General features: G+C 46.9%; 1 protein-coding gene across 4 annotated transcripts; it reads left to right on the top strand.

Annotated features, from left to right (window-relative positions):
• The first annotated feature begins 15 nt into the window (after positions 1-15).
• On the top strand, positions 16-27,925 carry FBXO31 (F-box protein 31). Of its 4 annotated transcripts, none has more exons than XM_054198371.1 (10): positions 16-396; positions 7,828-7,899; positions 10,363-10,449; positions 14,860-14,936; positions 16,292-16,459; positions 17,175-17,249; positions 18,975-19,084; positions 19,825-19,978; positions 20,592-20,956; positions 22,159-27,925. In XM_054198371.1, exons 1-10 carry the CDS (start codon positions 18-20, stop codon positions 22,379-22,381), a joined length of 1,710 nt encoding a protein of 569 aa, XP_054054346.1. In that variant the 5' UTR covers positions 16-17; the 3' UTR covers positions 22,382-27,925. The 4 variants fall into 4 exon arrangements, with proteins under 4 accessions (XP_054054346.1, XP_054054347.1, XP_054054348.1 ...); XM_054198373.1 differs by lacking the exon at positions 16-396 and adding an exon at positions 5,226-6,058; XM_054198372.1 differs by lacking the exon at positions 10,363-10,449.
• The last annotated feature ends 33 nt before the right edge of the window (positions 27,926-27,958 follow it).

The raw sequence follows: 27,958 nt of genomic DNA, 5'->3' as shown, positions 1-27,958 counted from the left end.
GCAGAGCGGCCGCGGCCATGGCGGTGTGCGCCCGGCTGTGCGGGGTGGGCCCGGCCCGCGGCTGCCGCCGGCGGGGGGCGGCGCGGGAGCAGCGGCGCGGTGGCGCAGGCGACAGCGAGCCCGACACCGATACCGACCCCGAGGAGGCGGGCGGTGGCGGCACGGAGGACGAGGAGGCGACGGAGCGCATCGAGGGCGGGCGGCCCGCGCCGCACCCCGCCGAGGCCGGCCCGGCCGGGCGGGCCCCGCTGTCTCTCCTGGAGCTGCCCCCCGAGCTCCTAGTGCAAATCTTCGGTTCCCTGCCCGGCACCGACCTGCCCAGCCTGGCCCGCGTCTGCACCACCTTCCGCCGCATCCTCCGCACCGACACGATCTGGCGGCGGCGCTGCCGCGAAGGTACCGCCCGCCCCGAGGTGGGGGGCCGGGGCCGCCCTGAGGAGATGGCCCTGGGAGTAGCAGGGTGGGGGTCCCGGAGGATGCAGGGAGGAGATGGGGCCGGGGTGCAAGGTCACGGTCCCGGAGAGTGCAGGAGGACCCGGAGGGTGTGGGGAGGTGATGAAGTGTAGGGTGGGGGTGCGGAAAGGAGGTGGTGTGTAGGGTCTGGGGGTGCAGGACAGAGCTGGGGCCTGAGAGGGTGCGGGTTGTGGGGCCATGGGGAGTGCGTGCAGGGCTTCATGTGGAGGGTGGAGAAGAGCGCAGATTTTGGGTCCTCTGGGGCACGGTCCCTTCTTAGTGGCACTTGCTGTAAAAGGGGCGATGTGTGAGCAGCTCTAGCAAAAAGCATCAAGCTTAAGGTTGTTCCCAGGTGGCAGCTGGAGGGGAGGAATGGGGATGGGCCCAGGGCCTGGCAGGTGATGCCTCTGTGTAGGGTGTCCTTGGGTGAATCCTGAGGATGGGGTATTTCGGGCAGCAAGGAAAGGTAATAAGCTGTCCCAGCAGAACGGGGCTGCGCTGGGGAAGAAAGGAGTGCTTGGGTGTGTAGCTGGGGGCCCTGGAGGCACAGCAGGTAAAGCAGGAGCAGGGAGCCCACTGGGGTCTAGTGAGTGGATGGAGGAGAGCAGGCCTGGGTAAGGTCATCCACTCCTGTCCCATTTTGGGAAGAACAGGGCCAGGTTCGGAGGGGTTCCTGGTTTGCACGTGCGTTTCCTGGGGAGTGTCTGTTGCAAGGATGCTGTGCTGCATTAATGAAAAGATTTGGTGGTATTTTTTTTTTCAGTAGTGCCTGAGTTCTGTGTTGCTTTGGCCCTGTTCTGTTAGACTGCAATTCTTACTTCTCGACCTTTTTGTCACATTGGTGTGTCTCTCTGTCCCCTGTTTGTGAATCCAGCAGCTGTCCCACCGTCCAAGGGCTGTCTTACTGTGCTCATCGTCTCTCTAAATAGTGTGATCCTGCCAGGTGGATCTTCTGCCAGCACATGAAGTCATGTATATTTTGTTGTTGCTGTTTGTTTTGGTTTTTAATATGAGTGAGGGCATTGGGATGAAGAGTTTAGGTATGTTGGAGTGGCTGCCTGCCATAGGCCGTGGGATCCGTTCAAATGCTTTAAACCTTGCAAGAATGAATTTGTGCCTTATCAGCACTATCCAAGAACCCTTGGACAGCACAAAGGCTGTACCTAGAAAATGTATACCAAAGCATTCTTATTTGTTAGTTCAGCATGTGGTTATCCCACTGTCCCAATAACTTAACATTGTTTTTTGGAGACAGGCTAATAAAATGGTATTCATTCTTTCCTTATGCTCCTCTGCTGACATAGAGTCCTCATGGATGTTTCTGTATTTCATGAATGGTTTGCAAAATGTCACTGGTTAATTATTTCAATAGGTTATGATCCTGGCAAAATGTTTGTATAGAAACATTTATAACTTTTAAATATAGGTTAGATTGTCTTGTAAAGGAACCATTAAAGTAGGCCTGGTGGCAAAATAGATTTATTTATTAAATTTGTGACTGCTTCTTGGAGTTTCTTGCCAGTAGATAAAGTAACGTGCAAAAGCTTAGCTGAAATTTAAAGAAACAGTGGGCATTGTGTGGTTAAAACTAATCTGTACAGGGTAAGTATTAAGACTACACTTTTGTCTCAAGGCCCTTAGCTAGCTAAAAGGTGAGAGGCAGAAAAAATAAATTTTTATTCTCTTTTCACACGGTGTTTCTTATGTTTCCCTGGTGTATCCTTTCCAACCACTGTCAGAGAGTGTGTTGGTGGACTGCTTGTGTGATTGAGGTAGATCTTGTACCAAAGGCATGGCGCGTGAGCTGCGCTGAACAGGTAAAGGTCAGGTTCCTGGATGAAAAACTTACTACATCTATGAAACTGTTACTGCAATTTTTTAACCAGTTGTGGTTCTCCAAGCAGATCCTAATCTGGACTTGCACTGCTCGTAGTGCTTTGCACGGCTCTACACAGTAGTGTAGATGCTCAGCTACTAAGTGTGTTCACATGTGAGCAAATGTGTGATGAGTGCAACTGCTTGAGCAGGTATTTGGACGTTGGGTATTAGCATATAAATAAGCCTATGAAACTTACAATATCCTGTACTGTATTTCTGTACAGTCATAGATTGGTGACTGTATGATAGTCAAACATGAAATGTAATGCCTTTTTGTAGTCTTTTTCAAAAACATGCCACTTCCCAACTGAGGACGGTTCTTAAGTGTGTGCTTGTATCTGCCTGAGTCTTGTTGCGAGGCTGCATGTCTGAGAAACAGAGTGAGAGCATGTGTGCCTCTTCACATGTACTCCTTGTCTTGATAGCTTGTTCACTCTGAAGCCTACTGATGATGGTCCAGAGCTGAGCTCTTTGAGGAAGTAACTGGAAAACTTCAACTTCGTGTTGGTTGCATACACAAAACTATTTGTGTTTTCAGAAATGCACAACAGTAAAGAGACAAGAATGACAATCCTAAAATTAAACAGAACAGTTCTTTTCTGAGAGAAGCGGATTGTTGCAGTGCTTTCTTTTAGCCATTTTTTACCTTTGTCTTGGACAGGAGCACAGCTGAATGTCAGCAAAATCCCAGCCATTGCCCAAGTCAGATGGGACACTTAATCCATCGAGCGTTGGTATCTTGCCCTTGCACTGCTGTGGGCCAACTCAGTTGTAGATTAGTCTTGAGAACTTGTTGTGATTAGTGCAAGCATCCAGAGGGCCTGTCCTCACAGTGGCTTTTGCTGGTGACTGTGCACTGGGAGAGTGCTGGGGTTAACCAGAAGTAGTTGTGTAACGCTGGCATGGCTGTTTGGGATGCTGTCCTTTTATCATTGCAACTGTTTGGGGTAAACAATGTCTCTGAATTGCTTCTTTGGCAAGAAGACGATTGCAGTCACTTTCATGTTTTCTATAAATAGGAGATTGCTGATCTCTGCAGTGAGAGCAGAATTAAAGCCCGTTTCACCCTGGCTGGTGGCCTGACCTACCTTGATTAACACCCGATAGTCTTTTTTAAATGGTAACCACTTTCATTGTAAAATAAAACAGCGCAAGTGCAACAGAACACTTGGAAACAGACCAGTAGTTCAGAATAACAAGATCTACAACTTGAATGAAATGGCTTTTGTTTGTGAAAACAGTCTCCAACAACTTTTGGACCTGCTGAAAAATGTCAGCCGAGATATTAAAGATGCTGACCTTCACCAGGCTTTATAGAAAGCTGTGCCTATGGAGAAGAGTAGGAAATTTGGTTTGTACACTCAGTGAGGGGACTGTTGCATGGAGTTCAGCTCTTACAAGACTCTGGAGAATCCATGCAATTTGAGGTACAACTGCTCCCACAACAGGAACAATTTCTTGTAGTGCTGCACCCTAGTAAATGTGAAGGTGGTTTTAGTAAGTCACAAGGCTCTAATCTACGTGAGGTTAAAGAATTGTCTAGTGTGTTTCTTTGGTCAACCATCATGGGCTTTTCTTCATCTCTGACCACGTTCTTTGGCTTTTAAACTACAACTTGGCAATGGTTTGCTGTTTCTCTGCGGCTAATGGCAGGTGCTCGCTAGCCGTAGCCATCCTTCAGAGAGTCTTCCTTAGATCTGTTTGTATGCTGTAGATCTGAACCTACCCGTTTTTTGCTTTAGGGTTTCCACAAATGCTTGCATTTATTGCAGATTAAATCTCCTTTTGCTCAGTTCCCTGCTTGCGTCTGCAAAATATCTCGATGGTATCTACAAGCCTTCCCCTGGGAGAAATGTTTGGGAAAGTATTTGGTGTATTTCAGCCTTTGGAAACAAGAAGTCGGTTCCAAACTTGTCCACCTGGTATTTTGGAGATGCTGTCCTGTTAATCTCCCATTTTTGTGGTCTCTGAAATAATCCAGTAAACTTCTACGCGTTCTTGTGCTGTCTGCAGCCTTGTAAACACGCATTTATCCAGGAATAATTGAAGAACTTGATTAGTCAGGGCACAGTGGAAACTTAGCAATGGTAGGGGTGTTGAGCTCTACCAGACATCCGGATTTCCTCTGAATTGCGGATGTTCGCATCCAGTGCCTGCAGCTGCTTACTGGCATTGCCATGCTGAGAAAGAAGGAACAGTAATTTGGTCTTTGATATGAGTATAGGGGCTCTTCCCTACCTGAGTATAAAGACCCTTGTTTGTTTTGTTTTTATTTAAATCGTGTAGGCTGCACAGAGGGAGGTGTGTGACATGGCTTCTTGTACAAAGGAGAAGGGACTGTGAGGCTCAGAAGAGCATATGGTAAGAGCAGGCCAGGGAGTAAATTACACTTGCAAAACTATTAGTGCAGTTCATAATAAATGGAGACTTCTTTTCCAAGTCCTTTAAATTCCAGTGCATGTGACCATGGAAACAGCACTGTGTCAGTTTGTGTTTGGTAAATCTTTCAAGCACTACTTATAAAGCTAATAAAACAGGCTTTCCAGCTGGTCAAGTAAGAACTTTAAAACCAATTTCCATCCTTGCTTTTGAAGCAGGATTAAGTAGCCATTTTCTGACGGTATGAATTTCGTGTGTGAATTTCTGTGACTATTAACTCTTTAAAATACTTTACTCGGTGAGCTGTTGCACTGAGATATGTTTCCTTAAAATAGACTTAATTGCACTGAAATTGAATTTCCCAGGAAGCTTGAGCCCTTCAAAGCTTTCTTGGAAAAGGCTTTCTAGTCTATGTAAAGAAAACCTTATCAGTTTTATTTTTCTGTAACTATCTTTAAGCTCTATGTACTGTTAATTTTATGTCCCTCTTGTCTTCTGGATCAAAAAGAGAGGGCCAGCTTTCTTGCTTACGATATTTGGAGTTTTTGTAGGCACTGTGAGACAAGAGACTGATTTTTCCCATCAAGTGGCTGTCATGGTGTTAACAGCTCCTGGGTCAGAAGAGCTTAAGTGATGCACTTGCCCGGAGTTAAGCCATCACTCTGTGATTTTGACTCTTTGTAGTTGTTTGCCAAACAAAAGAGAATAAGGGCTAGTTATCATAAAATGAGATGAGTGTTAAAGCACACTAAAATGAGATTATTTTCTTTCTTGATAATTCTTTCTTATAAGCCTTGGATATCTAATGTCAAAGAATATGTAGCAATATAAAAATTCTAAATTTTTGTCTCTTTTTTTTGTTTTTAAAGGAGCTTGCTATTACTTGGGAGAACTGAATCTTTCCAGGAAAGATTTGAACTTCAAAACTTAGGAAATACCCTTTAATAGTTGTTTGGCTTTTGTAAAATTTCACTGCAGGTTGTCCGGGGCGCTTGCGTGAATCTGGGATAGAGCTTTAACATGAAATCTCTTCCACCCCACCCTGTTGTGTCAAGATTCCCGCTGGTAGTGGCTCCGGCATGGCACTGCACTGAGACTGCACTCAAAATGATTTACAGTGTTACTAGGGAAAACGCTTTGCGAAAAATCAGCACCTTCTGGAGGAAAAGAGAACGTCAGTGTGCTAGTACCGCTGTTAGAGAGCGACACGGAGAAATGCCATTTGAGCAGGATCCTCTGCATGTCTCCTCCCTTTCCGATGCAGTATAAATATCTTCAATGACACTGAATTTAATCTAGCTGCAGTGCCTGCTGTGCAAAGTGTGCATCTTACCAATTCTGTGGCCAGGTGAGTATTTGTGTACCTGGAAGGAGCTGGCTGTTTTCAACCGTCAGGCTATGACCACACTGTTTCTGTCATCTTGTAAAGATCTCTAACTTTCTAATCAGCTGAGGAAACATACTGTTCCCTCCATCCCTTTGATGTAATTACCAAACACATACCCACTTGTGTACATATGCAGACCAGTGGTTGAAAGCCCTGATAGCTCTGGCAGGAGGGGTAGACACGGGGTGACCTGCAGGGTGGGTCTGACTTTCCAGCCTCCGGCAGAGCTCTGGTTTCACAAATGTGCAGGACGGCTGTGTCGGGTCAGCTGGCTGTAGCCCAGCACTAAATAGCTTGTTTGTGCTGGGCTGGATGTACTTTCCTGCAAGCTCGTCTGGCTGCTCTCTGGATAATTGTGCTTTCTCATCCCACCTTGTGTTTGATAACGCTTAGAGCTTCCTCTGGCTTTTGCTACGGAAGTCAGCAGGAACTTTGCCAGTGACCTTTGCATCTTTTAATGAAGGGCAACGTGTTTGTTGTACCCTCTGCCCAGTCTTACCTTTACTGAGCTTGCTGCTTACCCGAAGCGATGTTATGCGGAATGTGTATTCCCTGGAGGCAGGCTGACAGTAAACTTTGTGCGTGCTTTATCATTGTGTACATGGACCACGAGTGTATTTCTAGACAGGAGGAGGTTCCATTCATTCAGGAAAACTTCTGCTTTTCTTGTATATGAAAAATTAATTCTCAGTTTGCAGCAGGGTTACCAGCGTTAGGTAGTGGTATTTGGCACCCATGGTAGATTGTTAATTCAAGGATGCTCAACCGAGGATAAGTTTCGTATTTAATGATTTGATGAAGGTCTTCACAGATACACTTTTGCATCAACTACCTGGCAGACGTTTGGTATTACTACAGGAAGCTGGTGTTTGATCTGTGGTATGGATGTCTTTGATGTCAAGGAGGGTAGTTCTCCATACTGAGATCTATCAGGGTCACTGCAGCAGGGTGGTTTTTGTTGCTGATGATTTTTTTGGGATCTCCCTCCTCTCATTTCCTCCCTCTGGTCTTCTAAGGATTTCTTGCACAGAGATGTTAGTACTGGCTTTTATTTTTTTTAAAGTTTCTTAGAAGTTCAGCGTTGGCTTCCTGAAAATGAAAGGAGAGAATCTCATTTTCTGCTTCAAAGCTGCCTCTAAGATCTCTGTATTGCTTTGTTTTCTGTGTGTTCTGTAAGCAATCAAAGGCATTTGAGTGTATAACAGACCCATCTCAATCTGATCTGCTTTCAAGTGTAACCATATTTGTACATGCTGATGCCTGTTTTATGTCTCCATTTCATTCTTTTTAAAGTCTGTGACCTTTTCTTTAGGATCCTAATAAGCAGTTTTCCCTGCTGGATACCTCAGTGGGAGTAGATAATTACTACACACAATCATGATTTGATCTAAATGGGCATACAATCCCAGCTGGAATGAGTACGTCTTCCACATTTCACACTCTTTCTGGTCTAGGAGGAAGCATCTGTAACTTTGCTGTGTTTGTGTGTTCCTTATGGTGTGTTTGTTACAGGCTTTGCTTGTAAAGTGTGCTAAATTCCCAAACTGCAATGAAATTACATCTAGTTTTCTGTTTTCTCTTCAAAGCAGAAATAAGATTCTTGGAATAATGTGGCAGCTTGCAAGAATGCACCTAGTAAGATCTCATTTTTGCACAAACAGTAGATAGCAAGATCCTGGGTAGCAAACACCTTTGTGCCAGAGCTGACATTATTATCTGTGTCGTTGCAGAATACGGCGTCTGTGAAAACTTGCGGAAATTGGAGATCACAGGAGTGTCCTGTCGAGATGTTTATGCCAAACGTAAGTGATAAAGCTGATACAGATCTCTATGTCCTTGCTTAGTACCAATTTTGAAAGTATATACACGTTGAATATTTATTAAACTTTGACGGCATGAGTTATTCAGACTTACTTGCTAATGGCAGGGGTTACATCTGTGAAGTTGACATGTTTGGAGTTTTATTTAATACTAAGCAGATGCCAAGAATTGGGATGTCTGTGCTCACCAGTCCTTTGGTGGGAAAAGAGCATGTAATTTAACTTTATAATAAAGTGTATTGCGGGTTTTTCATCTTTTCCTGTTTTCAGACCTTGCTAGGGAATTGGCTGGTATTTTTGCGTAGCCCTAGTGTAGCTAAGTCTCAGTGAAAGGATGCTGTTGTATGCTGACACTGGGAAAGTGCTGTAGGTAAAGGGATGAGCCTTCCGCTGGGCTGCTCCTGAAGGAGGAAAGTCTGTCAGGGCTGGGCTTCTGCCAAGGTGTCAGTGTGTTTTGGGAATGTCTGTGGGAGTGGGACCCCAACTCCTTAGACCCTCTGTGCCTTCTGCAAGGTAGATGCACATCTTCTGTCTCACAGTAGGGAGGGGTGGGGGCACTGTCGCATGAGAGAAACCAAGGTAGGCTAAGGACTGAATGGAGGCCTGGATCCATGGTGACGCCGTCTTCCCTGTTACCAAATCTTGCCCTTTGCGGTCAGAAGCTGGGCTCGTTGCTCAGAGAGCTTTGCGAAGCCCCCGAGAGCTCCCATACCAGCCCTGCCAGGCTGTGTAGTCTCAATTCCCCACCACAACTTTTCTAAAGGGAGTTACCAGTGATCCTTAGGATAAAAAACCCCAAGATTTAACCTGCAGCACTTGAACTATGGCTTCTGGCTGTTCAAAGAAGGTCACGCCTTATGAAACAAAAGCAGAGACTTCAATCGTGAGAGGTCTCTGTATGCTTTGCAGACCCAAAATCTGATTCAGCTTCTACATGTACTGTATTTGCTGAACCTTGAAGCGGTGATGACCTCAAGCATTGATCTTAGTTCTGGAAAGAAGAACAGGTAGAAGGGTTTTAATCCCATCTTTAATAGACTTAGTGAGCATCCACAGGAAAATTATTTAATCGTTTAGTTTCCCTCTTTACCTATTTGTGCACTAGGAATGGAACTGCCTAATTTTCCTGGGTGGGAGGGTTGAGTGGTGCTGAGCCAGCACTTAGGTGTCCACAGAGAAGTCTTCGTTAGCAGTTGAGGCCTCCCTTACTTGCCATTCAGTCCGGTATCTCTGTATGATACTGGTGTGGTAACAGCCATACAGCACATACCGTATCGGGTCTGAATTCTGCATTGCTAGTCTTGAATGGCAGAACATCTCTTCGTGACCTGTAGTCTTTTTCACTAATTGTAGTCCCATGATTCAGATATATTAAAGTGATATTTAGTGATTTTTTTTTATTTTTTTTAATACACAAATTCTATGTAAAAATGGCCTTGCTGGCTCAGAAGAATGGTTTCTCTCTACCTCAGTAGTGTATCTCGCAGCCATGGCTGTGAGCAGTCACCCGGGGAAGACGGAGAAGAGGACAAGCCTATGCGATACTTATAAAAGTACTCTCGCAGCTTCTGACTGTTTTCATGCTGGGGGATTTCCAGTGTCAATGTGGTTTGTTGATTTAATAGCCCTCAATAGATCTGTCTTACATGTACGTTTCCAGTCTGCCTTCGCACCAAAGTAGTTTGTGAATCCACAGCATCCATCGACAAAGTGTCACACTTGACATGTGAGAACCACCTTTGTCATAGACTTTATTGCCCTTCTGAATGTGTCCGTATCCATTCAGCAGTCCTAACTAGCAATGGTTACTGCAAAGTCAGAACGCTTGGCAGCTGTTTCTGGCTTTCAGGGATGCACCATCTCAGCTCTCCTGCTCAGATTCAGCTGTTTGCCCTGTTGCAGACACTTAGTGGAACAGTTTCGTGGTGGTGTGACCCCATTTTCTGTATTGTGCCATAAACCTCTCTAATTGCAGAAGAGTTGATTTGGGGCTACTGGCAGGACACACTTGCACTTTGCTGTCCACTGAAATGTGCTTCTGTATGAAGCAGTGTGGAGAAAGGGGAACTGAGCTTAAGTAGAACAAGGCCTGGGCTACCATCCGTATAGTTACTTGGCCTAAGTTGTCTTACTGAGACAGCAGTGCTCATTACAGTCGCACTGGACAGTTTGAGGAGGACCCTGATTCTGCTTTGAATTCACTGGATGCCGTTTGTAAATACTGTCTGTGGGAATCTTGAATGTACCAAGCTCTGTGTGAGTAGTCCTGCTAACTGGGCACACCTGAGACTGGGGCTGATGGAAACAAATGGTGCATCACAACTGGAAGTAAAGTCAAAAGAGAGTTTGACTTTCCTGTGTGGTTGGTGCAGATCCGTCGTACTGTTACGTGCTGGTTACAGTGGAGCAGAGTTTGCTGGTACTTACCCTGCTGTGTCTGTTCAGGTATAAACCCACGAGTGAAGTCGGGGCGTTTTATGAAAATCCTTCCCGACTACGAGCACATGGAGTACAGAGATGTTTACACCTGCCGTACGTACCTCCTGCTGGTTGATGCTTCCTGCACTAAGCACACAAAAGATGCTGCATGGAGTGTGACATTGCTTTAAGCAAATTATTTTGGGGTGGACCTCGGTGTGCTAGTTAGTTCTTTCTGTTGTGCCTTAGTGGAGTATTCTGACCCTTTAGAGTGACAAGGTGAGTTGGGCGGGCAGTGAGGTATGTTGATCTCCTTTTAAAGTGCGTTGAGTTAGGAAGTTTTCCTGACTGGGTGCAAAAAGGAGGGTCTCTCTTTGCAGTAGGGGAGCACTCACTCTCCTCTTCATGGATTGCTCCTCTCTTGGAAGGAAGCATTCATATACCCTGGTGAGGGCTCCCAAAAGCAAGTTTTCAATGAGCTCTGGACTGGCAAAAAGCTTTGTCTTGATCCACATGAGCTGCGTTCAGATCCACAGCCCTTCCCAGTCTAAAACGCTGAGAGTCACCCTACTAATTCCCACCCTGCACAGGGAATTCTTTTAACCACCATCTCCCTCTCTAGGAAACATCATGCTGGTGTTTCAGAGATTGTGATTTGCCTTCCTCAGTCAAATATCTGGGGGTTGTACTGAAGCGTCCAGTGGGTGTATTTTTGCTCCATTTGGCAGGGTGTGGGCTCAGAAATTCGCATAGGCAAATATCTTCCTCAGTCAAATAAACCGTTTTTTCCCTCCTGATGCTGAGTTGAGGGAAGTACAGTAAAACATTGGAGTCCAGCGCTCACTGTTCTGCAGGAGTTGGGTTGAAGTACTAATTAGTTTACATCAATTAATGAAGCGAGTACTGCTTGGTATTTGGAGGGGGTGTTGAGCTGTCTCTAATGCTCCTTTGGGTCTGCAGAGTTTTGCAGACTCAAGTTACTAACTCACTGGTGCTTGGGAATGTAGTTTTTTGCACGCACTAATGAGCGGAGTGAATGCTGCAGATATACCTGTGCTAAAGAAAGCAGTCGAGCATGGGCCACGCAGGGAAGATGGTGTCTTCAGTGTGAGCTGTGAGAGACAAGCAGCAGCAGTACTGCAGCAGGAATCGGTAGAAAGTCTCAGCCTTGTTCTGGAGCTGGATGGGAAGGAGAGGCACACCCAAGCTGCCCCTCAGGATGAGGGATTCCTTTCTAGATTGCTACCTGAGTGTTTGCTCCAAACGTGCCATTTGTGGTGGCTCTGAAATGGCATTTTGTGCTGTTTCTTCACTTTTTTTTAAATTCTTTTGCTGCAGCCCCAAACTTCCGACATCTCACGCCCCTTTTCTCTAGGGGCTTGTTGTATTACTTGGGGGGAAAAGCTGGTGTGGTGTAAGATGCAATTGCTTGTTTCCCCCTTTTCCCCCTCCTGTGTTTTAAGGGATATTGCAGGGATCTGCCATGTGAGTGCTCCCTAATGGATATTCACGCAGCGTTAGCCAGGTCAGCTGTGATCACTTTCCCCGGGGTTTTAAGCTGGCCTGGCTGACACATGGTTCTTTCCACTAGCAGGTCAGTTATCACCAGCTGGGGGGCAGTAACTGCTTACGTTGTTCCAACTCCTTTTGCTGACAGATGCCTTGCTGCATCCTGAGAGTCCGAGAGATTGGTAGTGGATCAGGTCTTCCCCACTCAAAGTGAGCTACCTCTGCTTTAAAGGATGCAGGTTTCACTGAAAACTCCCATGTTAGGTTTTTGCATTTCTCTCTCTGCTGTCCAAGCTGGACACAGGTAATGTAATGAAATGAGATTTAGTTAAAACAGTAACATCTGAAATCATCTGCTCTCCTCCAGTTTTAATAACTCGTTCTTTCCCAGCCAGCCTTCTGTTGGTGGGAGCTTGGGCATTCACTGCGTTTTCGTAGCCCATCCCTGGCTGGATTCAAGCCGCTTTTCCATCTGAGGAGTGTGCAGGGCTGCTTGTGGCAATGTGGGTAATACTCAGGCTGGGTGGGGGTTGTAGTGAAGCATCCAGTGGATGTATTTTTGCTCCATTTGGCAGGGTGTGGGCTCAGAAAGTCGGATAGGCAAGAGGCTTCTTCAGGGCTGAGGAAAAATAGGCAGTGTGCATAGCAAAGGAAAACCTTGGAGAAAGACCCAAGAGCTGTTTTCTTTCGAGGAGCAGGGAGGGAAACAACTGTCAGATCTATCGAGTCTCCCGCCAGGGAGAGCCAGAGCTGGAATTCATCAGGTTTTCCCTGCAATTAATATAGCTGCTGGCTCACTGGAGCCTAGAGACAGCCCAGGCCTGAAAACGGAGCTGTGCTTTTGGTTTGAGACTTGTTTGGGCCTTTGGCCAAGTACCAGCATTTTCCCCAGTAACGTCCTTTCCTGAAAGAACAGGAGGAGGAGGAGACTGCAGCGCCCTGAGCAAGTGAGGGAGATGACTGGGCTGTTAAGGTGTCCCTGCCATGAGTGTTGGTGTGTAGGGAGGTTGAGGCCGGGGGGAACGCTGCCCACCTTGCAACCTGTTTCCATTGTCTGATCTGGAGACTTCTATGGTGCCAAACAGCTGGGTTTTTAAAAAAATAAAAAAAGAAGAGCTGCCCACAGTAGAGGTGCAGACTAAGCACAGAAGCGGCTGTCCAGTGGGTAGGGTTCTTCTGGAGGGAAATGGAATTTTGTGATCTCCTCCCTCCTTTGCAGCCGCGGGTTTCTGGGTGGTTGGGGCAGATGGTGGAGCAGGCTCTGTCTGGGACTCAGCCGTGCCACGGCTCCTGGTCAGCTGAGCTGCAGCTGGAGCCGGCTGTTTACTCAAAGTGAGCACACAAACTGCCTTCAGTAGATGTGTGTCTTGGGGTGGAAGGGCTTGCCTTGTTAAGCAGACGCTTTCCCCGCTGCTGAAAAGTCGGTTGATTGTAGCTACAGCTCTGAGAGCACTTCAGAGAGGCGCGGGGGGAGAAGGAGGGACATCCTCAGCACTCTTGCATAGCTTAGCATCAGGTTTTCTGTCCAAAAAATAAAAAAAAAAAGCTGTGTTTTATCAGCTCCATACCAGCCAGGGTAGAAGGCAGATTGTGGCGGGTGGAGCGGCTTATGCACATACCATTTATTAATATGTAATTACTGCACTGAGACGAGAAGACTGGGAATGTGGTTTGCTTGCTTGCCTTAGTGCTGTTTGTGCTGCGCTCCGTTCACTGGGTGAAACCAGGCCATCAATCTTAAATTGTTTACTGCACAGGAAAAAGGCTCCTCCAGGCCAGTTGGCAGCAGCTCTGGACAGCCCTCCCTGCTGTCCTAAACTTCTGTGGAAGTTTTCTGCTTTGGTGTAATAAAAACACTCCTATAGTTCTTGCTATCTTAAGTAGTTAATGAAACAAAGATGATGTAACAGCTGCACTGAAACACAATTCTTCCTATGAATTGATGCAAAGCAAAAACCGTTATTCAAGTCAGTCCTGTGGCCTTCTGAGTTGGCCGTGAACATCATTGTAAGGCTAGAGTAACTGCCATCTCAGAAATAATCTCCATCCTGTTCTTCCTGCTCAAAATGCCAGATGTGTGTAATGTCTTCACGTGAAGGTAACTGGTCATGTCAGGAAATTGTATGGACAGAATTCATGGCTGAATGTATAAGGACTGGAGACAAATAACATCTCTCAGCTTTCTTCAAGAGAGGAGGTTTGTTAAGATCATTCTGTAATAGGCATTCTCTCCCGCTTGCTGAAAATGTTCCTACTTGTCCTTCAATTTTGGTGGGATTGAAAGCGCACCCAGCTCCAAGATGAGAAATGGGGAAGCCTCACCCGCTGCAATAGGCTTTGAGAGGGACTTGGAAGCAGCTTTTGGGCACTGCTGAAATGTAGCCGCTTACTTAGAATTTTTAAGGCCGTTACTGACCTGGTAACATCACCAGATCTTCTGCGCTGGCATGGTCTGTGTGCTTTGCCTGTGCTCTCTCAGTGGCTATTTTTAAGGATGCTTAACTCTGGAGACAAGTTTGTCTATACAAGGTGGGGAAACTATTTGAAATTACTAAAATTTCCCTTCCCTTACTGCCTTTGTGCTCTTCCTTTTTTCCCCTGTTGCTTTGCGGTCTGAGGCATCAAGTACGTTTTCGGTAACTGGAGATGGCACATACTTTATTTGTTTTTAGCTCTGGGTATATCATGTGATTTGCATTAACAGCACCATGTTGCAAAAGTTTTCTGAGAATTCCTGGCAAGGTATCTGGTTGTTTAAAACCCTGGAAACTAGCTCCTGCCCCTGCACTGGGCCGGGAGCAGGGCTACAGAGAAAAACATGAATCTTTGTGAAATTGTGGGAGGCCTCAGTTCAGAACTGCCTGGCTGTGGTTGGATGTAACCAGCTCTCTTTACTAAAGGCAGTTGTGGGTGGTATCGGTCAGTGTTGTGTGCAGTCTGGTAGCCGTCTTCCTTTGATTTTCTTTCCCAATTCCTTAGCTTGATGTGCTCACTCAGTGTCTCACTGTTCCCTAGTGCTGCACCGATACCGACACATCCTGGGATTATGGCAGCCGGACATCGGGCCCTATGGGGGACTGCTGAACGTGGTGGTGAGTGAGTACCTCATTCTGGGGGCTGTGGTGTTGAGGACTGATGAGTCTTTTGTATACCGCTTTCTACACCTGGTTGCCATCTCTGTGCTATTGAGAAGTCTGAACAGTCAACCCTCAAGCAAGTGATTGGGACCCAGAGGTTGCTTCTTGGATCATCCTCGCAATCTTTCACCAGACAGTCCTTTTGTTTTCCAGCTGTACTCCAAACAGCCACAGGAGCACGCAGAAAGCACGAGCAATGTTTCAGGGAAAGGCTTGATTTAGAGTTTAGCGCTCATATTCCAGTGGCTGGCGCAGGAATCCATTCCTTGTACGTAGAGTATAGCAGAGGTTTCAGCACTGGCCCACTGCTTACTGCTTTATCTTGGCCTCCAAAAGGTTTTGCACTGGAGTTCACGAACCTCTCCTTCCTGTAGTTTGCAATACTTTTCACTAGCTGTGTCCAAGACTACTGCATCAGATGTAGGGATGCCGGTGCATGACTGATGCAAGACCTGTGGAGTCTTGGCAGCTCTTGTGCTGCTGGGAAAAGCAGTTAATGGACAACACTTGACACTGTTGGTGAGAGCTGGGCCAGAAGTTTGCTTGAAGCCCTTGCTCTTTGCACCAAGGTTCAATAGCTGACAGGTTTGAAGCATAACAAATCATGAGGCCTTTGCGTTTTGTATGATTCTGTTTCATGAACTGGTGTAAGAGTGCATCCAAGTGCACCAATACTTACATGATATTGTGACCGTATAAAGACAAGTGTGCCTCTGTGGCACTGCTCTGCTTTTGTCTCAGATCTCTCTGTTTAGAACATATCCTTTCTCTGGAATTACAGGGCTTGAGGGGAAGGATTCTGTTAGGCATGGAGGAATAGGGCTGGCACTTGCACCTCTCAGCAGAGGAGATTGTTGCTTCCTGTGCTGTCTGTGAGTAATGGAGCCAAATAATTCCTTGTCCAAAAGGCACGGGTAATCATGAGAAGCAGAATTCGTCTATTCGAGTATCTGCCAGCATGAGCTCTCAAACCAATTAGAGTTTGACTAGCTGTGTGGTCTCTTCAGTGCAGTCTCTCCCTCTGGATCCTGCACACCAAGCATCCGTCACAAAGTCGTTTGCAGTAATAAAGGCCTGATCATTTTCCAGTGGTGCAGAAAGCCTTGTAAAGAAACCCTCTCCCTCTTCACCAAGGGTGTGCTGTGAGTGCATATGGTCTGGTTTAATTGCTGGAAAGCAGTTTGGAAATGCAGCAAGCTGTTCTACAGCTCCTGTCCTGTTGCAGAATAGGCCCCAGCGTTGTTTGCTGCAAACTCAACAGAAAGTGTGCAAGGCTGACCTTGTATGTTTTGTCTCCCATCTCTCTGCAGGTAGACGGTTTGTTCATCATCGGGTGGATGTACTTGCCGCCTCATGATCCTCACGTTGATGATCCCATGAGATTCAAACCTCTCTTCAGGATTCATCTCATGGAGAGGAAATGTGCAACGGTTGAGTGTATGTATGGTCATAAGGGACCTCATAATGGCCATATCCAGGTGAGCTCCTCTAGTGCTTTCAACATCTGTCCTAGGTGCAGTGCGTGTGTGTGCATGCACATTGGCTCTGGAAATGGATTCATCAACAAACTGTATGAGAATTCTATTTAAGGGATGCGGCTTTCACCACACCACCGCTTGTGTGTGTGGATGCCAGCTTTACGCTCATTATGTGTCTGACAAGTTGTGTGGGCTGTTCCCCACTCTGAATTTGTTCCCTGGCAATAGTACAGCAGGGCTGTTATACTGTCTTCTGTTGGGCGGGAGCAGGGTGGGAGCACCAGTATGTGTACAGGCTGGGGGAAATGGTACACAAAATGGCCTTGTGCAGCTGGTGAATGGGTCCAAGCAGACACACAGAGCTGTTCTATTTCACAGCTCTCTAAGATGAGACCTTGAGAAGGGGATGTGGCATCCATTCAGTACACTGGATGCTTTGACAAGTTTCCTGAGAGGTTGTTGCCTTTTCTTTGAAGAAAGAAGCTCAAATAGAGAAGCAACTTAAAACCAGTATCTTTCAACAGAATGCATTGGGGTTTTATTGCTTTTATTCCTCTATTCTGTAGCTCAGTATCACTTAATAATTTCTCTGTTGTAGCAAATCCAGTAATGCCTGCTGTGTAAAGCATTTGTTCTAAGCAGTCTTAGTTACGTCAGCCTAGGCATCTCTAATTAGGTCTGTAACCTGTTAAATTCTTCTCCATGGTAACTACAGATTGTAAAGAAGGATGAGTTCTCCACGAAATGCAACCAGACAGATCACCATCGGATGTCAGGGGGAAGGCAAGAGGTAAGAGTGCTTTGCCAAGGGTCTGGATTAAGGCTGGCTGTATGTCCCTTTTCTGAAGATAAAGCATTGGTGCCTTACGCAAGCTCTCAGCTAATGTTGGAGCCTGGGAGGTGATCTTCTGCCTTCTAATTTCTGTATATCTTGAACATAACGTGAAATGAGCCTCTGGCTCATTTATTATCATGATTTTTTTCTTTAAGTGAGTAGAATTGATCTGGGACTTGAATCAAGACTTAGTGGCCACATTTGAAGAATTGCAGGATCTTGGGGAACCTCTTTTGTACTTGTGAAGGTGTGGTTTAAGGATCCGGTATATGGGATCGATTTGGTGTTAGACCTGCGCAATGTCTGGGTGGAGACCCTGTGCCTTACCTCGGTGTGTAGCAGAGTGTTGGAGCAGGCTCTTAATGCTCATCCTGTTGTGCAAAAAGGTGCTTTAGGCAGTTCTCTGTGGCAAGGTGCTCTTTGAGCCCCGGCACGCTTTTTCTTCGTGTGCTGGGACACCATTCCTGTTTGATAGCAGGCCTGTCCAGAGAGGGACAGCAGCATGCATTGTACTCCGTGCAGCACTTGCCAGGCACTGATCTCTGTGGTATTGCTGTCTGTATAATTAAGATCTTTCAGACGTGGACCTAATGTTGAGTACCAGCTGCATTTGAATACCTGCTTGTCAGTGGGGCACCTTTCTACTGCTTGTCGTCTTGGTCGAGGGATTAAAAGCTTCATTTGGTTGTTTATCCCATGTCAGTGTCAGCCATACACAGCAAGGCAGATTCCCGACTCAAACTACGTGTTTTAAGGTGCAGGTATAAATGTCAGGATGAAAACCTTCAGCTAATACCTGTTCTAGGTAGTTTGCTGCCAGCTAGTTAAACATGACAAATCTCATACTTCAGTTGCTTCTAACAAATGCTTTAAAATGTCTGTCTACTAATGGGAAACAGCTGGGTGAAAGGTTTAGTTAAGTGTTTTCGGGTTCTGTAGCAGATGAGAAATGCTTTAATACTTTCAAAGCACTGCGTTAAGTGTGCGTGGCATTATGGTAATTGGAGGATCTGGCTTTAGAAGATAAAGCAAGCAGGTTTGGAATATCGCTTGGTAGGCGGCTATCTTAGTGTAAGCTGTTATCATGCTAACTCATGGTAGGGTATTAACTTGTCAGAGCTGGTGTAGAGGTACTTCAGGAGACGTTTTCAAAGCGCTCTTTGGATTTAGATGCATCAGTATTAAATCAGCAGGATTTAACCTCCTAAATCTTGAATGCCTTTCAAAAGCTTGCCCTTTTATGTTTAACATGGTAGGATGGGGCCCAGGAGTCAGCTTATGGGCACACAAATGAGTTATTGCAAGGTAAGTCAGGACGTAAAGAAGTAGTAGATCAGCTACTTTGCAGTAACAGGTGATGCTTACGCTTTTATTCTGAGGAGATGTATTGGTTCTACCTGTGATTTATTTGAAGGGGAGCCATGATTTTTGTGTGGCATCTGGCAGGTGTAGGGCAGTTACCATTATCAGTACTTGTTAAGCATACTTCCAAGCCAGTGGTGTAGCAGCATGTACTTGTTCCCAAGTCCAGCCATGATCCTCTGTCTTTGGCAGAGCATATGCCCTCTCTGTGGCTCTGCTGGTGAATCGTGCTGACGAGGAGAAGTCATGTTGGGGTACGTCACTGTCACAAATGAAATGTCTTTGTCTTCCCCCTTTTCTCTTCTCCTTGTGCTGCAGGAATTTCGGACATGGCTAAGGGAAGAGTGGGGTCGGACTCTGGAAGACATCTTCCATGAACACATGCAAGAGCTCATCTTGATGAAGTTCATCTACACCAGCCAATATGAGTAAGGGCACCAGCTCTTTCTAGGCAATGAGGCTGCTGCAGCTTCAAGAGCACGTTGGGTCGTTTGTTCTGAAGATGGGGTGCTTGCAGTGGGCTTTGACAGCCAGGGGAATGTTCTCCTTCTGCAGGCTCTGTGAGAGATACGGTGAAGCACAGCGCTTTCCGGTTTTACACAGATGTGATGTAATGACAGTGGTAATAATACGGTTCCAAGTTCTTTACAATAGCTGTGTGCAGTAAGATGCTTTTGAGTCATTTAACTGTGCTTAATTTGAAGACAGAGCAAATACCCATGATCCCAAGGAGCTGTCTGCTTATTATGTGTATTAGTAAGCAGTATGCTTTGTAGTGCGCTAGGCAGAAATCACACGCTCCCTGAGAACTTGGGGTTTTTTTAACTGTCACTCCAAACTTCTAATAGCAGCCAGCTCGCTGTAGCACATGTTTAAATATGCTTCGCTCTTAAGTTCTCCAGAAATCCCAGGGAGTGAGGAGGCTGACTGTGACCTTGCTGCAGGAGCCTCCTGGTGTGCTAACAAGGACCAGTAGAGAGAAGTGAAGGGAGGGGGTGCTTCTGTAGGTCTACAGCGAAATCTGTTAAGCTTGTCGTTGGTATTGCTGAAAACGCGAATCCTGCCTCTCTCTTGATGACAGCCCAAAGCTGCCTGGAGGAATGGGCTGCAAATATGTTCCTCAAGTCAAGGGATTCTCTTAACCTCTAAACTTTTGGTTTTTCCACAGCAACTGCTTGACATACCGACGCATCTACCTCCCCCCTAGTAGCCCTGATGACCTTATAAAGCCAGGTCTCTTCAAGGGAACGTATGGGAGCCATGGTCTGGAGATTGTCATGTTGAGCTTCCATGGAAAGAAAGCGAAGGGGACTAAAATCACCGTGAGTGCGTTTTCCTTTCTCTCAGATCTTCTTGATGCATGGATTTATAGGAGAGATCTCTGTCTGGGAGGTAGTCAATTATTGCCACCCCAGACCCTGTTCCTTGTGGGGATTGGTGGCATCGAGTGAATCCTAAAATGTGCAGAGTAGCTCGAACCTACTCTGCAAAGTTTCTCATGGTGCCACCTCGTTCCCCCCCTCCCTTTTGTCTCCCATCCAGCTGTTTTCTGTGAGCAGCAGGTAGCAAGTCACTGGAGATCACTCACATGTATCTGAAGAGCAGGTACCGAATGTTGGCAGCTCTTCAGTGCCGCCAGGCAGTGAGCTCCTTCCTCTCTGCAGGCAAGGATTCTGACAAAATGCAGTTGCAGCTTTGGCTTCCTTTCACCCTTGCAAGTACAGCCTGGCTCGTAGCTTTTGATTTAAAATTCTGTTTCTGGGAGAGGGAATGCAGAGGTGACATAGACAGCTCAGGGAACAATGAACAAAGTCCGAGGGTGATTGTAGAATAGAGCGAGCTATGTAGAAGTCAGATGGCGGATGTGGGGAGGATACAGGTCTGAATTCTGTAGCGCCCTGCCTCTGCAGCCATGCTGTTGCTTCCTGTCTCTAGGGAGATCCCAACATCCCAGCTGGGCAGCAGACTGTGGAGATTGACTTGGCGCATCCTCTGCAGCTGCCCGACATCGAGACCCTTCGTGATTTCAGTGAGCTCTCTCGCATCGTCCTGGAGGTCCAGGAGCAGGTGCGTCGGGAGGAGCAGGAGGAGGAGCAGCGGCAGGAGGAAGAGGACTGCTCCCAGCAGGCTGCCGCTCAGCCTGCTGCGAAGCCCCTGGGAGGAGAAGGTGCCGAGGGGGAAGAGACTGCAGCTGGGGCGGAGGGGACAACCCAGAACAAGGCACCAGCTTCCCAGCCCTTTGTGCTGCCTATGGGAGTCATATCGAGGAATGAAGACTATCCCCGGACCTGCCGAATTTGGTAACGGGAACTAGTGGTTTTGTAGCCTGCTTGTGACAGTCACTTTTTGAAATAGAAGCGGGTAGTCTTTGAGGCATGTTTTGCATTTGTTTGCCCTTTACCTGCATGCGGATCTCTCAGCCCCTTGGGCTCAGGTTTTGTGCTGCTGCTGCCCCATCTCCCACACTCTTGTGTGCTCCCTCTCTTTCTTACATTGTCATCTGCCATCCCATTTCCTTGCTAGATTTTATCCTGCTACTTCTGAATCTAGCACCTCTCCCATATTCTGCGCCTCCCCCTTTTTGTGTGTGTGTTTTGTTTCCCAGAGCTGCCCAGCTCGTACATTTGTATAGATCTGTTCAAGCTGCTTCTCTTTTCTGTGTCACCTGTGTTCTTTGGCTGTGGGAATACAGTGTTCTCTCCAACCCCTCCCTGGCCTCTGGTGCCTTGGGGCGAGCTCTGGAAGGTGCTGAGCATCTTAAGCAATAGGTGCAAGTATGCAGAGAGCCTTTTTGAATGGGACCTGGAGTCAGTGAAGCAGCATACTAAATGAAGTGTGGAAAAAGAGCCCAAAAGCTGAGGCTTAGGAAGGTGACCTTCAGCCAAACATCTGTGCTGATGGAAAAACCTACCAATAGCTGGTTAATCCCAGAAGGCCCCTGCTGTCACAATTCAGTTGTGTTTGAATAAAACCCTGCTCCACCTGCTGCTTGCTCGGAGGTTAGGCTGACCTTTACTCCTCCCCAGCTCCAGTTAGGTTTTTCTTTTTTTAGATTTTTCTTTCTTTCCCTTCCCCCTGGGTTTTGTCGCAAGGTTTGCCTCTCTGGTCACCCTCTCAACATGCCTTTCCTTTTCTCTGAGGGTTGTCTGGGCCAGGGTTGATCCTTGAGTTGCAGCAGTAAACCTCTGATGGATTACTAGGCTGAACTACAGAGAAATTTAGCCCTGGTGTGCAGGTGCTAATAAGAATAGCTAAAAGCAGCAACCTCCAAATAGCAGTGGAGAGTTTCTTTTCTTGAAATGGTATCAACGGTGTTTTGTGCTGTGTGATAAGAACTGACTGAATGTAAAACTCCCTGTTCTGTAGCACCTGGCAGTGTGTTTGACCACGGCTTGATCATAGTTTCATGTTTGGTTGGTTGTTATTTCTTGTTTTATTTTATTAAATGTTGGGTAATTATGGCTGTTCTCACATCTTTTTTGCTATTCTTCTCTCCCCGCAGTTTTTATGGGACGGGGCTTATTGCTGGCCACGGCTTCACCAGCCCCGAGCGAACACCAGGTGTTTTTGTTCTCTTCGATGACGATCGCTTTGGATTCATCTGGCTGGAGCTGAAGTCCTTCAGTCTCTACAGCCGGATCAAGGTCTCCTTCCAGAACGCCGAAGCGCCTTCCCGTGAGGCTTTTGATGAAATGCTGAAGAACATTCAGTCGCTGGCTACTTGACGTGTGGTTTGTGATGGACGGGGCTAGGGGTTGCAAAGGCTGCTGCACTCCCCAGCCAGGGCTGGGATGGGGATTCCTTGCTCTTGGTACCTCTGAATAAAAGCATGCACTTTTAATAAAGCCTTTTTACCCCAAATGTACACATCCCGGTTAAAATATCCATGACTGCCCTTACCTCCCTGCCACCCTACACTGCTCCCTAGCAGTCCTCGTTACCCAGTCTGTAACATAGCTTTGTATAGCTGAAGGGATCCTGCAGAGGAGGAATTAGACCTTATTGCAAAAAGAATGTATTGGAACAAAAATGATGCAAGGTCAGAGCCGGATCAGAAGAACATCTAATTGACTGGATAGATACAAGCCCTCTGCTCTGACCGTTATCAGTCTCCTGCGGAAAGAGCTCTTCTTCGTGGAGGGGACTCATTTAAGCCTTTGTTGCATCCTAGGCTGATGTGTCCTCCTGGGGGACTTGCTTTACCCTCCTGAAAACCTGCAGACTGGCTGGCTGCTTAATGATAAATTGTGTCAGCAGCGACAGAGCACATCCTCCTCCCCAGAAACCTTTCTCTGGGTGCAGCGTCATCAAGAGAGGCTGGTGTAATACCTGTATCCTTGGCCTAGTAATTGGAGCGGGTGGTTTCCTTTGGAGAAATTCCCTCAGCTTGGCAGCAAGGGGAGGATTCCCCGGTGTAGATGACAGTATGTGTAGTGTTGCCCTGGCTTCTGGAGCTCGGTGGGTGTGCTGTTGCTGAGGCTCCAGGTTCTGGCTGTCCCCCCGAGTGCATAGGAGGTCATTCTTTTTTCTTATAGGAGCTGGGTATGGAACTGGAAATGAGTGTTAACTGCAGAAGCCGGTGCATTCAGAACTGGTTTCGTACCTGAAAGGTTCACCTTGGATGTTTTAAGCTGGGCCTGAAAATGTAAAGGAAGAAGCAAAAAGAAAACTAACTGTGAAATAAACCCAAACGCAGCCTGCTGACCCCTGTCTGTGATGGGCAGCAGAAGGTGCCATGTGTCACTGGTACTGATGTGACCCCGGTTATGTGTCATTCTTGTATCAGGTTGCCCTGTGCAGTCTGAAGAAGCAGCGAGGGATTCTCCTAATATTGCTGTGGCTTTTTCTGGCGCCTTTTACAGTTGGTGCTGACAGGTGGGTGCTGCTGCTCCACTTGCAGGGCCCTTCTATTCCCTTTCTCGTCACGCTTGTTTCGTCCCAGATGATTGCTGCTTGCACAGAAAGCTCCTGGGCTTAATTTCTTCCCATGATACCTGCATTCTGTGTGGCAGATCTGAGCTCTACTGGGAAGTGTGGGCTGCAGGCGAGGAAGCCGGTTCTCCATAGACTGTCCTGTGCAGGAAAATCCTGGCCAGTGCTGATCTACAGCCTGCGTTGTGCTATAAACCATCAGCATTTGCATCAGCACGCGTTAATCCTACGTAGGAAGAGATGATAGGGATCCTTATGTGGAGAGAAGAGTAAGGAAGCTCTTGGTTACAGGTAAAATAGATCCTTTGTTGCAGTTGCTTTCTGGCTGTGGTGATAAACTCCAGGTTTCTTCTCTTCCCGCTACCAGTGGAATCGGTGTCTAACAAAACTCTGCCTTTACATCTTTTGCAGGATTTGATTTGTAAATGTGTCTGTACGTGTGTTGTGGTGGGTGGATTCAGGCCCCTTCAGTGGAAAAGTTTCAGTCGCTGCCTATTTCCCTGACTGCGAGCAGCTTTTATTTTCACTCTCACAAGGGTTTTTTGCCATTTCTGGCTCTTGAGTGTTCCCTCAAGCTGCGTGAGAACCGAGTCTCCAGCAGAGACTTTGAGCAGAAGGTCACGTCACTCACAGGATTAATTCCTGTCGCTTTGGATATAGTTTTGCAAACCTTTGGGAATTTGAAGGTGATTTGGGGCACTTTTTTCTTTGTTTCCTACGGCTTTGTCAGTAGCGGAAAACCTGCCTCGGTGTTAGAGGTGAGGATCTGAAGTGCTATTACTGTTCCAGTGAATAAGCTATAAAAAGTAGGTTGTTTCTGAGCAGCCTGTTAGAGGTGTACCTGTCAGCATCAGCAGAGGGAAGAGTTGACTTAGATCTCGCCCCATCGTGCAGGGTAGGGAGAGGGGAAGGCTGGCGGGTCTCTGAGCTGTGGTGTGTGGGCAGGGAGGTGAGCTGAAGCTAAAATCGGGCATCTCGGCCGTTAGCTGCAGCTGCCCAGCTGTGGGCAGAAGGAGAGCGTGTGCTTAATCTTGCAGACGGAGGTTTCCAGCTTGGTGATGCAGATTTCTGGGTTACCTAAAGACATTAGGAGTCTGTTTGGCATCTGGGTGGCCAGTTTATCTTGGAGCTTGCTGTTAGGCTGGTGCAGCCAGTCTGTTTTGTATTCTCCCTAACAGCCCAAAGGGATGAGAGAGGTCCCTTGGGCAGCTGTTTCAATAGCTTGTCCCTAAAACCACCTCTGCTTCAGCTGCAAATGGATCCATAGCTCTGGTTGTGGATTCTTCCTTCCTTCGCTATCCCCACTCACTTGAAAAAATAAAAATCCTGAAGTTTTACATAACTGACTTAATTTTTGCTTTTTGTTTTTAAAGTAAGATTGAAAATCCAGACCGTATTGAATGCACTGCAAGCACTTGGCCTGAGATCCGAGTCACTGTCTCCTAAATACAGACGCTGACTCTGTAGCTGGTCTTCTCCCTGTAACCTGCTGTGTTGAGTTGACTGAGTGTGCAAAGGCCGTGTAGGCATGTTCCGCTGTGGCATAAAATGCTTTTAGTATTTGCTACCTGCAGATTAAATTCCCCTGGATACCAGGAGTCTGCTGGGGAGTGCAAACCCATGGATAGCGGTTGGCAGGAGTGTTTCGCTCGGTGCTGAACACGGGTCTGCTTTGTCACCGGGGCGAGGACCCGTTGGTTGGCTGTTGGCGTGGGTTGTGCATCTGCTATTCGCGCTAAGATGATTCTTCTGCTTGTAGCTTGTCCCTTCTGAACCTTTTCAATGGCAGTGTTAAGGGTCTCCCTTATGAAGGTGAGACCTGCTTGGCCGGCTGGAGAGAAGGGCTTTGCGGAGGCTCGATGCCCTGCAGGAACTTGTCACAGCTCAGCTTTGCCCCCGTAGTAGCGTCTTTTTATTTATAGTGTACCTGAGTGGCCTCAAAATGTCAGAATGTGCTAGTCCCGATTAAAGGCAAAACGTGCTGATACACCGGGGCTTTATTCTGTCTAGAGCAAAGGCAATGAAAATAGCAAACTTTGTATTAATGCTTCTCCTCTGCCTTCTCTTCTCACCTTCTGCTCCTCAAAGCCTGGCAGGCTTGTGTGGCATTTCAGAAGAAAATTCCCTCTGATTTGGCTTTGGGTGAGGAAAGCTGTCAGGACGGTGAATTCGGAGAGACTGGCATAAATGCCCTGGGTGCTCCTGTGCCTTTGCTGGTTCCTTTGTGCACGGCTACATCAGTGCTTTCAGGGAGAAGCAGAATAACGCGATGAGGAGTTATAACTTGTGGCTCTGAAAGCTTTGGGAGAGGGGGATGAACAAGGAGCGCAGACTTTGGATCTGAGCATCGTCCGTGGCTGAGGGGGATGTGACAGTGGCCCCGGTCCTGCTTTCCCTCCTGGTACCTGTGGGAGGCCATGCTGACAGCACAGTATTTTGCTGTACTTGTTCCTGTTTGCTATGGGCTGTACCACTCCCCTGCACAGTATGTCTCAGTGCATACCCTGTTTCTTTCCGGAACCCTCGTTGTCCAGCTTGTTGGGATATTTCTGTGAGCTGTTGACAGGGATAACGCGTGGCGGTGCCTTGCAGATGGTGGTAAATTTCTGGTGCTGACGTGTCCTCGTCCTGTTCGTTCTGTAGAAAATCTTGGGGACAATTGGCTTTACTTCCTTATCCCAGATGGGTGGAAAGTGCTGGGGAAGATGGAAAACAACTTGTCAGGGCTAGGAATACTCCCTTGGCAGAAGCCTTTTGGAATAAACGAAATGCTTGCAATTAGGTTGCAGATCAGTATTGCCCCAATAGCCACAGCAAGACCTAGGGCTTATTTCTAGCTCCGGAGCAATAAGCAAGTGACTGGTTACATGCGTGGGCTGTTTTGTGCTCCTAGATCCCGCTTCCAGTGTTGTCAAAACACACGGGTTTGGCCAGCTGGAAAGCAGAAGCATCAAAGATCCTCATCCAGCCGGTTTGTTTGTGTTGGGCCTGATCTCATAGCTATAAATGTGCTGTGATCAGGCGTTGTGGTTGTAGGAGACTCGCTGCAGTCCACATGGACTCGTCAGGCTTCTCTTTTTTTAGTGAGGAGGAAAAAGAACGAATTACTTGTAACTTTGGCTGTCAGCTTCCCTCTGGAGTGAACAGTAGCGATGGCTACTCTGGAATGGGACAGCAGAGGTCGGATGGCAGTTATTTGGGAAACTCGTGCTGGGGAGAACGCAAATTCTTGTGCAAGTGTGCTTGGAGGTGGAAGCTACCAGGAAAAACAGCAAAATCCAGCTGGCTCAATGTTTACTTTTAAGCAAGGATGGCTTCTTATTGCTTTTTATTGATTTAAAACTAGTGGAACTTATTGGGAGTGTTGGCCGTTGTGTGGAAATGGGCTGTGTAATCTCAACTTGCTAGTGTAGGAAATGATGACCTATTAACTCTGTCTCGTAGCTGGTTGCTCACGTGGCCAATAATCTTCTGTTGGGTTCAGCTGCCAAAGGATTGCGTGCTGGCCTTCGCGCCGCAGGCCGGAGGGACAGCAATAACTCACCAGTTGGACAGGGAAATATTTGAGATGTGTGACCGGGCGGTGGAATGGAAGATAAGTTACCAAACTGTGAGTGCCACTGACTACTTTTTTTTTTTTTGTGTGTGTGTGCGCTAAATTAAAAAGTATGATTCTGGTTTTTGTTCGGATTGCAGTCTTTTTAATTTTTGAGGAAAAGAGCACTGGCATCAACTGTGGTCGTTAGCTTAATTAAGGCAATCTGCACTTTTTTTCATTGATTATTACTCCTACTTCCCCTAAGCAGGTGTACCCCATTTCCATGTGTATTTTGCACTCACCCCTTTAACATGATATCGATGGATTAATCTGGGCATCTCCTGAGGCTTTGAGTGTGAATAAGGCTCTATAAAGTACCCCGTGGGACTTACTAAAAATGAAGGTGAAGCGCCAGATCCCCGCTTCATACAGAAGGTAGTGCAGAGGGAAAAGGTGAGCTTTTCTTTCTAAAGTGCCGTTTGACATCAAAACACTTTGGTTTCATGCCACAAATATCCATGTGGAACGCGATAGCTGCTGTTTAAACAGCTCACCTGCCAGGTCTGCTCCCCGGGCTGCGGGATGGGGTTTTCCCTGTGCTTTTGGTTGTGGGTTTGCGAGGAGCGGGCTGTCCAAAAGCCAGACATGTCTTTGCAACGCTTGGCCTACTTCATCCCAGGTATCAGAAAGCTGAGCAAAATGTGTGTGTTACTTTTACACCCGATCATTGTTACCCGAGGAGCCTTTTCCAGTTTCAAATAATAAAAAGGAAAGTTTTGTGAACTTACTTCTGTTTGCTTCTTTTTTTCTTTTTTTCTTGTTCCACAGGAAA

This window comes from Rissa tridactyla, chromosome 4 (genome assembly GCF_028500815.1).
Source record: "Rissa tridactyla isolate bRisTri1 chromosome 4, bRisTri1.patW.cur.20221130, whole genome shotgun sequence".
NCBI lineage: Eukaryota > Metazoa > Chordata > Aves > Charadriiformes > Laridae > Rissa > Rissa tridactyla.
Note: the sequence above shows the minus strand (reverse complement) of the source record. Positions and strands in the feature narration are given on the sequence as shown.